At 38.2% G+C, this 9,399-nt stretch overlaps 1 protein-coding gene and 1 long non-coding RNA gene across 5 annotated transcripts; one reads left to right on the top strand and one right to left on the bottom strand.

Moving 5' to 3' along the window:
• The first annotated feature begins 79 nt into the window (after positions 1–79).
• Positions 80–1,608, top strand: LOC115006451 (uncharacterized). Its single transcript, XR_003832059.1, has 2 exons — positions 80–298; positions 392–1,608. It is a non-coding gene; the product is annotated as an uncharacterized LOC115006451 (long non-coding RNA).
• Positions 1,609–4,999: 3,391 nt separating this feature from the next.
• Positions 5,000–9,398, bottom strand: LOC115025040 (protein C19orf12 homolog). 4 transcript variants are annotated; one of them, XM_029457029.1, is made up of 4 exons: positions 9,353–9,398; positions 8,271–8,381; positions 6,761–6,935; positions 5,000–6,089 (listed from the first exon to the last, which is right to left on the bottom strand). In XM_029457029.1, exons 3-4 carry the CDS (start codon positions 6,918–6,920, stop codon positions 5,824–5,826), a joined length of 426 nt encoding a protein of 141 aa, XP_029312889.1. In that variant the 5' UTR covers positions 6,921–6,935; positions 8,271–8,381; positions 9,353–9,398; the 3' UTR covers positions 5,000–5,823. The 4 variants fall into 4 exon arrangements, with proteins under 4 accessions (XP_029312889.1, XP_029312899.1, XP_029312909.1 ...); XM_029457039.1 differs by lacking the exon at positions 9,353–9,398 and adding an exon at positions 9,097–9,115; XM_029457049.1 differs by lacking the exon at positions 9,353–9,398 and adding an exon at positions 8,752–8,770.
• Between the last annotated feature and the right edge of the window lies 1 nt (position 9,399).

Here is a 9,399-nt window from a genome sequence, read left to right as displayed (position 1 = left end):
TCGCTAATTAAGACAATTTTACACAAATGTCTAATAGGATGAAGTGACGACGTTTTAGACCGACATGTAAACTGCAGCTTGACTTGTCGGCGGAGGCATATAACCGTGAGGCGGTAATTCTAGTTTTCTTTTTAAATGTTCTCTTCTGTAACTTATTTCGTAGATCTTAGGTTTTGGTGTCGCTCTGCTGGATGCGGTGGATCCCAATCCTGCAAACTTTGTTGGGTCTGGAGTCATTCACACGAAGAACACTCAGGTGGGCTGCCTCCTCAGACTGGAGCCCAACCCACAAGCAGAGGTAAAGAGACACACGCACACACACACTCACTCATCCCTGTTTTGAACTACCGTGTAACTGTGTGTAACTGTGTGTGTCTGTGTTTCCACTCAGATGTACCGTCTGACCCTGCGGACCAGCAGGGAGTCTGTGTCTCAGAGACTGTGTGATCTTCTCTCTGAGCAGTTTTAGACTCCACACCTTTACTCTCACTTTAGATAGGAATCGATGTAATGTACAGTGTAAATTCATTCTTTTTTTTTCTTTTTTTTACTTACTCCACATGTAAATGAAGTGAAATGTATTTTCCGCACACAGCTTTACTAATATACCACTGCTTTAAACCTGCCTTGTGCTCCGAGTGTGTCCTCACACTGAGCTCCTCTGTCCTGCAGCTCCAGAGTTCTGAACACTTCTGATTGGGTACAGCGTTTCTTCTTCAAGCCATTTGAAGAGTGTGTTGTGAAGCATTAATGAGACTGAGTTAGGTGACGATCTAGTAACTTTTAATATGACGCCCATGTCTATAATGCATTATGAGCTGCTTGTAGCACTGTGTAATTATTATAGTGAAAAGCATTGTTTGAAGTTGTGCTCATAACTTGAGCTATAAAATCTATGCAAGAACACCCTGAACCTAAAATGAATTGTTACTTAAAGCACCCGATGAGCACTTAGAGAAACTTCATCAAATCACATTATAATGCACTTGAACAGTGCTTATAAGGCATTATACAAGAGTCTAATGTATTAAAACTGGGAATTTAATACATTATGATCCTTGCAACTACAAAAAAAGTCATTATAAAATGCATCATAATGTGATTTCTGTTATAAGTGCTTATAACTACACAGTGCTATGTGTTATGAGGCATTATAGGCTTAGAAAGTGTTCGGATTGTAATGAAAGAATTCAGTTGTACTGATGAGACTTGTATTCGTGTAGTGTTTCAAACTAACTACAAAGCTTTCCTCAACTTCTTCCCCATTTTGCACTCGTTGAGTAAAACAATTAGATCACATAAGGAGATCCGATGGATTTAAATGAGATCCTTTTTATTTCAATTTCAGAATTCTTCCTGTATTTCACCGAGTGTACTCGTCTGTCGTCTCAGGAGGAAAAGCAAAGCTTTACATTGTGGTATTTTTATTTAGCAAATAATAACTTTGGATGCTACAATTCTTTCCCGTGGTGGGAATCTTTGAGCTTCACTGTGCATTAAGTTTATACATAGAATTTAGGCTCTCCAAAAAAAAAGGCAAAAAAACAAAAAAAAAAATTGAGAACACTATTTAGGAAATTAATCAACTTCTGATTGTTGTGAAATGCATTGTCTGATTTTGTTTCCAGAATATCTACTTAACTCCCACAGCTGTGCCGGTTAACGTTTGTTACTCTGTCAACAACAGAATGAGCCTTCAATTAGACAAGAGTAATATTATATAAATATAAAAATCTATATGTCTAAAGCACTGCCACACTGTCACACTACTTTAACCTAAATCCATTTATTCACAGAACACTGCCAAACTGGTAATCTTTCTATATTTCAATGGTGTATCTTCTGTTTTGTTAAATGTACTTTTATCATAATCCTTGATTGCATATTTGATGCTTTGCATAAAGATTGAAGTCTGTCTGAAGGTGAAAACAAATCTTCCATCCACCACCTCTAATGCAGTGTACGAAGGACAAGCTGCAGGTTTTATAAATAGTCATTATAACCCCCCATGAAAACAGCAGCTTGTCATTTCTACTCTGCTCATTTTGTACACATTACACAAACGCAACATATGCTGGGAGGTGGATGTTTCTCCATTGTAAGACGAAATCATGGTGTGTTTTGGTTTGGCCGTATCATGAATCTGGACCTGAGAGGCTTTACTGAGATGTTGCCATGTTTTACCAATGGCCATGGGCCCAGTACCATTCATGTCTTGTGGGACAGAAGGATTCACACAGTGGACTCTGTCCTTTTTGGAAGTCTTGAAATGATCTATATTTAATTGTCTGGCTCAGGAGTGTTCCAACTATCCCAGTCACGCTGTGCCTTCTGTAGCTTCAAGAAAACTGATGGGATTTTAACAATAAATAGAACAAAGTAAAGCTGTAAATGACGACCTGGCAATAAGCACTGATGTTCTTCTTCGCCTGTTTTGGACACATTATAATGGAAAGGTCAATATGTTTAATGTCAGAAGAACAACCAAAATGTTAGACTTTCATTAGCTTGGTTGCTGGAAACACGAGTCCAATTAAATGCTTATGTTGCTCAGAATTTGCCGGATGTGTAATTAAGCTTGTGCTAGCTAACAAGATGAGCCTCTGTCAGTGTGTTTGTAAGGTGATATGTCGGTGTTGTGTTTACAGCTGGCGTCCGCTTCTCAAGTGCTGTGTTGCTTTATAAGCTGGGTCGTGTTGTCATGTTTTTCTCCAGTGTACTCTCATTATGGAAAAGTAATGTGCTGTTCAGGGGGAGTACAAGGTTGTGCTGGCTATACTGTACATGTTTGGACCTAAACCATGACATTAACACCTGGTTTGTCTTTGGTACTATATCTAGTACACTCAGTGCTTACTGTCAGTCACTGTACAGTTGAAACTTTACAAATTGTCACAATGCTGTTGTTTCCTGTGCCTTCAAAGACGTGTTCGGTCTCTGTGCGAGACACATTTGGGGAAAAAAAGAAAAGGCTGAATATCTTGTTGCTATTTAAATGTAATGTCATTTCAACATCCAAAAGTTGTTTTTACGAATAAAAAAATGGTCCTTTGCAAACAAATAAAACGTGTTGCTTGCTTTTTAATGAAAAAATATAATTTTTACAGTATTATACAATACAGTGTAAACTGTTTATATGATCAAAAAGCGTGGGACAATCATTTCTATAAATGCTGTTTAAATAATTTACTTATCAAGTAGTCCTTTATTTCAACATAGAGGACAATAAGATATATTTAGTTTTTATATTGGGCATTGATTGGCTACAGTTTATTTTCCCGGTCTGTTAATTTGATAAATGCACTGAAACTCCTGCCAAGCTGTGGATTAGAAGCCTGCTCACACTCCTGACAATACTTTATAAACAGCACAATACTATGTTCGGCTTCAGCCTCATTATCATTTAAACGGTAAACAATATACAGTATATTTTAATTTTATACAGTAAAATCATTTAAATTGTAGTCATTTGGAAAGTAAACAAATAATATACCATTTCATTACTTTATATGCATATAATACATATACAAATGTCAATTAGATGGTAATCTGCATGAGAAATAAATGGTTATAATAATCCTTCACTTAGTGATCCCTATAAGAGGTTTCCACTGTATGTTCATAACTCACAATATCAAACATTGTACTTGACACGTGTGTACAGTCTCTCCATCACCGGTGTTTTAGAGAAGCACCAACAGGGAAAGTGAAGTGGTGACAGCTGACTTTTTATTTAGTCACAAATCTATAGTTTACAATCACTTGCGATGTTGAAATCAGAGCAACACATTGAGATGTTTACATTTTTTTAACTTGATTGGGTAGGAATTTATATTTTAAATGATTTTCCCAGCAGCAATGTTTCGTCTCATTTAATTCTCACTTTGGTCCTTTAAGCTCTTCCCTCACCCAGAAAAATGCAAACTGACACATTGAAGGTCCTGCCGTCAGTCTTCATTACATAATGACACTGTTGAGAGAGACAGAAACACACGCTTCTACAGTGTCTTCCATCCCACATCGTAATGTTGCATTAGATGAACTCTTTCATCTGTCTCACTGCAAAGATGGAACAAGATATGAGAGGTTTTCATCTTCACCTCAACTTTATTCAGTGCTTTATTTCAGTGGTATAATATATAACATTTCTGCATTAAAATGTCAAAAATGTACTTTATTTTGTTGAGTTGTATACTTACATTATCCCAAATGTTCCCAACAATTTTCAAACCTAAAGCAATTCATAATTTTAATCAAGGTAATGGTGCGTTTCATTCCGTATCCACTGTGGTTGTCTGGCAGCAGCTGTCATTAATTGACTTTTTATCCAGTTTTAAGCCACATTTTGTGTGATACGCTTTTTAGATCCTGGTCTTTTTTAAATATATATTTTAATCAGTTGAAGGATTTTCGTCATCGGATGTCTGGATATTTAGTTATCAGAGAAACAAGCTGAGCAAACGTTATAGGCAGCCGAACTGCATCGGAGAAACACTGATTTTTAACGTGTAACTGCTTTATTCAGTGTTTTCACCGGTTTAAATCACCGGGTCTGTTTGTTAGGGAGAGGAGGAGATATCTGTGGATGATTCGCCTCCTGAACCATGAACACTGATGGAACCCTAACCGGAAGAAGCAGCTGACTGCAATGAAAAACTCCCATGATCCCACTTCACGGAACTACCGAACTGCGTCTTTAGTTATTGTTGTGATTGAGACCCCTAGCGTCAGAAAACTATATATTATCTTGTATCGCATCTCCGGACATCACTGAATATGCACTCCTGGATTTTATAATAACATCTGAGCACCACAGACAAACAATACTTTAATACCACTTCACAATTACAGGTGCCATCAGGATTTGACCTTGTTGATGTTAAAGACTCAATGCAGCAGCAGCGGCTCTAAATATTGAATACTAACAACATATTAATTAATCCATGAGTTGAGGAGATGAGGAAAACTTTAAATATGCAAATAATCAGTCAAAAGCACAAAAGCTTAAAAAGTGTATTTTATTTGCAAATCGTGACCAGAGACACATTAAAACACCCTGATACAGAGTGCGGGAACAAAGAGTTACATTCTAATCCAGAATAAATGACTCTTCAGGCACAAACATTTTACATTTTAGAGTTTAAAAAGGCAGAAAGGAAAACTGACAGACATCAGTCCTTCGTACAAAACATTGTTTGTGCTGATGTCACTATTCATTATTGAGTATCAGGTTTCCATGGTGACTGGACAGTGATTTGTCTTTAAGTAAAAGCACTTAAGTATTGATATTAAAATGTACTTAAAGTACCAAGTACTCATTATGCAGAATGACCCTTTCCAGAATAATATATACTGGATTATAATTAGCGATGCATTAATAACCACCATTAATATTGCACATTAACTACTGACAGGAAGATTATTCTATAATTAAACCACATCATTTATTATTAGCCGATGTATTTTTTTAGTATTAATCTGAATCTGGTAAATAAATGTAGTAGAGTAAAAAGTACAATATTTGCTTCTGAATTGTAGTGGAGTAGAAGTATAAAGTAGCATACAGTGGACATACTCAAGTAAAGTACCTCACACTTGTAGTACAATAGTACATTACTAAATGTATTTAGTTACATTTCACCATTGTTGTTGGCATAGACACTCTGAAGATAACAAAGGCTAACTGCTCCGTCTGGCACAGTCATGATAGTGGAACATCCATGATTCATAGTTTTTCTCCAATTATGTACAAACACATGTCGTGAAGGACTCTGGTTGATCTCAGCAGGTCTGACTCCTGAAAAGTCCACATGGAACCAGAACTCAGTCTTGATAGCGCACCTCTGCTCGGAGTTCCTTTGTGATGTAGTTCAGCAGCGTAGCAGTGACCTGCTGCTGGAGAGTGGCGTTGCCCATCACAAGGGCAATGAGCTGCGCCGCGTCCATCCAGTCCAGGTTGCCTAAGACGGACACAACGTCATTGTATAGCTTCTGTTGCTGCGTAGGTGGCAACTCCATCAGGATCTGAGGCAGAGGCCGGAACTGACCGCTGGTCAGCCAGCTGCCCAACAGACCGCCTACTGCTCCACCTGGCAGAGACACGCGGGGGGTAAAGGGTCAGTCACAGCTTCAGGGTAAATCCAGTCTAAGCATGACGTGAACCTGCTCTAAAGACAACAGAAAACTCAATTGAGCAATCTGTAAGGATGTTATGTCTCTTCGTTGTCGTCATTTTGTTTCTCTGTTGTCTCTTTTTATTTGTTTTGTGTCTTTTTATAGTTCTAGTGTCTCTTTGTAGTCGTTTCTTGTCTTGTTGTAGCGCTATTGAGTCTCTTTGTGCTCATTTTATGTCTCTTTGCAGCTGTTTTTCATATCTTTGTAGTTGTTTTGGTCTGGGTCGTCATTTTGTGTCTTCTTGTAGTCATTATGTGTCTCTTTGCAGACATTTTGTAACTTTTAATAGTAATTGTGATTATCTTTGACACCGTTTTGCATCTTTGTAGCAATTTTGAGTCTCTTCCTAGTTGGTACGAGTCTCTTTGAGTGATATCTTGTAGAAGGCCAGGGTGGGCCCTGACACTTGGGGTATCTGGGCCTGTGACAAGTAGACCAGTTCAGTAACCCTTCCATGTATGGGACCCTGCAAATGTCACAATCTCAAAGCACCCCATCAATTTAGGCTATATTTGGACCCTTTGATCATACAGATGTAATGTCTACTTCAGAAATAGAGGTCAAAATGAGTTGTTTTTATTCTCACCAATAGCAATCCCTGGAGGTCCTCCGAGCAGCGCGCCTACAAAGGCAGTTCCTCCTGCCACCAGTGCTCCTTTGGTGGAGTTTTTCACTGCCACCTTGATCTGATCGTGAGCTGATATTTCACAGCACAGACGCATGACATCATCCATTCGTGGAGCCATCACTGCGTTGAGAAACTGACATGATAGGAAAGAGGACAGTCAACTCTACTGTGGTGTCTTATCTCAAACAAAGCCATCTTTAAGCCTCGATTTATAGACTACTAGAGGGAGAGCAAATGCTTCCCTTTGGTTGCAGCACAGTATTCATGTTGCGTGTCCACACAGATAAGACAGGGTTTGGATACAGCATCCACCAAACCTAATCGAGTCGCTCAAATAAAAAAAGTCAAATCACATCTGATTTTTTTAAACTGGTAACTTCATACAGACAGAAACGTTGTTGCTTCATGTAGCTTCTCTACGGACTCTAATTATGTCACGGTGAGCACCAGGAGATTTCTTCAGGCAATGATGGAAGTGCTGATGATCAATCAAATGTTGATTACGATGAATATCTACAACCTGTGTTGAAACATTTATTGTTTCCTAGATAATTTGAGTCATTTTGCAAACATGATGTCTTGAAAAGGCCCTCTACAAAGCAGGGCCACAGTAACCATGGTGATATGGTACGGTACTTCAGCGGTTTAAATTCCAATGACAAATGAGCAATTGAATAAATGACTAAAACACGTTGACATCCAGTGACCCTGCGGACTTTTGTTAGCCGTGTTGCAACAGTCCTGTAACTTTGAAGTCAAAGGAATCAAGTATGCCATCAGCTGGCAATGCATACATGTGAAAGTAGGGAGAACAATATAAAAGGTGCACCCGAAACTAAAATAAAGTGAAACGGGTCAGAATATTTTAGTTTCACTTTTACATTCAATTTAGCTTAAACTACATAAAACAACAACACGTGAATAATAAATCAATTTAAATACATGTTCCTGCATTTTACAACTAACTTGAACCAAAATCATGTTTTAAAAACAATTGTGTAGCCTAATGCTGTATTGATTTTACACTGCGGGTACACCCCGTGCAAACGTAAATGCATTTAATTCGTGAAATATCTGAAATTCTACGCGATATTAATGCTTGGCAACACCAACCATTATTTATTTAAAATAACCAGGTTTTTGGGTGGATCAAAATCCACCCAAAAACCTGGTGTGAGAGGTTCGTTGGTTAGTCGTACTTGTCTAAACTGGTTACAAACTGACCATTTAAACTATGTGGCTATAATAAGATAACGTCTATACAGTTTAATACACAGATAAATTAACGAAGATGAATAAAGTAACGTTATGTGAAATAAAACACGGGTTGGTTACAGTGCAACACATACCCACGTTGTGTTTCTATTTTAATACAGAACAAGATAAGACTTCAAGCACCTAGAAATTAATTTCTTCTTCTCTATTTACACCAGCTGTCCGTCAACAACAGTCTAATTGTTACATTTACCTTCAGTCCTGTCCTGAATATATACAGTCTCTGGTGCGAAGCGGTAGTTTCTGCTCTTCGCGTGCATTCGGCGTCTCTTCTTTGCACTTCGACTTGCAGACGCGCCACTTCCTGTTTTCCAAAAAAAATGTATCAGAGAGTATATAATAGATAATCGAGACGAGATGGTTATTTCCAACAAAAGAGACATATGCCAGTCCACTATATGTCTGTTAACGCTACAAATCATATACATCGATGAAATATGCCACATTATGTGTCTATACTGATAGAGTACTTCCTTTCCCGCATAAAAGTCAACAAAAACAATGTCTCCATGAGCTACAAAAGGAGAATCTAGATTTTAATTGTTCAGCTCAGGCAGTGGGCTCATCTAATTTGTATTGTGCCAAAACTGTGCCAAAATGGCGTTAAAACACAAGCTGCTGGTTATGTGTCATATACATCATTGCTTCGCCGTCTCTCTGTCGGAAGGTTTTACTTTTAAATTGTTTCCCCCTTTGACATCTAACTTTAGGCTTCGGAGAAAATATATGCTTGTCTTAAAATAGCAAGGTCTTGCACATGCGCACTACACAAAACAATGAAGTGGGGCTCGGTGTGGGAGGTGCATTATCTGGAACTGAGGGTAGGGTCTCAGATAAAAACAAAGATGTTCTTTAAGTAATATGTCTCTGATTAAAAACAACACTCTTTAAAAGTGTACATTGAGTTAGCCAGCTTGTAAAATCGCATAGCCAAACCTAGTAGCTCGTATCTGGCTTGTTGTTACTTTGTTCATAGTCCATTCGCTCATTCAGGCATTTACAATTAGTCTTTCATTTACCCGTTTTCACAGAAGATTTCCCTGTGCTTTCTGCTGCCTTTCCCGTGCACCTGCATCAAGTTAGCATGCTGTGAGTGGCTATGGGAATAGTTGTAACAGTAATGTCCATTTGTACAGAATAATGGAGGCTTTGAATACTTTTTGTACATTACGTTGTTTGCAAGCTTGGTTACTGTTCCACTCTGATAGCTTGAGAAGACTGTGTTCACACACAAATGTGGATAAATATGAAAACCAAACTAATATTTCCGCTTACATTGGCGTTTTCAACTGTCACATCAGTGGGTTGGTTTGTGGATATGT

The sequence above is a fragment of the Cottoperca gobio genome, chromosome 3, assembly GCF_900634415.1.
Source record: "Cottoperca gobio chromosome 3, fCotGob3.1, whole genome shotgun sequence".
Taxonomy (NCBI): Eukaryota; Metazoa; Chordata; class Actinopteri; order Perciformes; family Bovichtidae; genus Cottoperca; species Cottoperca gobio.
Note: the sequence above shows the minus strand (reverse complement) of the source record. Positions and strands in the feature narration are given on the sequence as shown.

What these genes read in the sequence shown, in the direction of transcription:
- LOC115025040 (XM_029457029.1), bottom strand. Translation starts at nt 6,920, where the DNA reads ATGGCTCCACGAATGGATGATGTCATGCGTCTGTGCTGTGAAATATCA. An exon ending in ACCTCCAGGGATTGCTATTG is followed by an intron (nt 6,090 to 6,760) that starts GTGAGAATAAAA and finishes TGTCTCTGCCAG; the next exon opens with GTGGAGCAGTAGGCGGTCTG.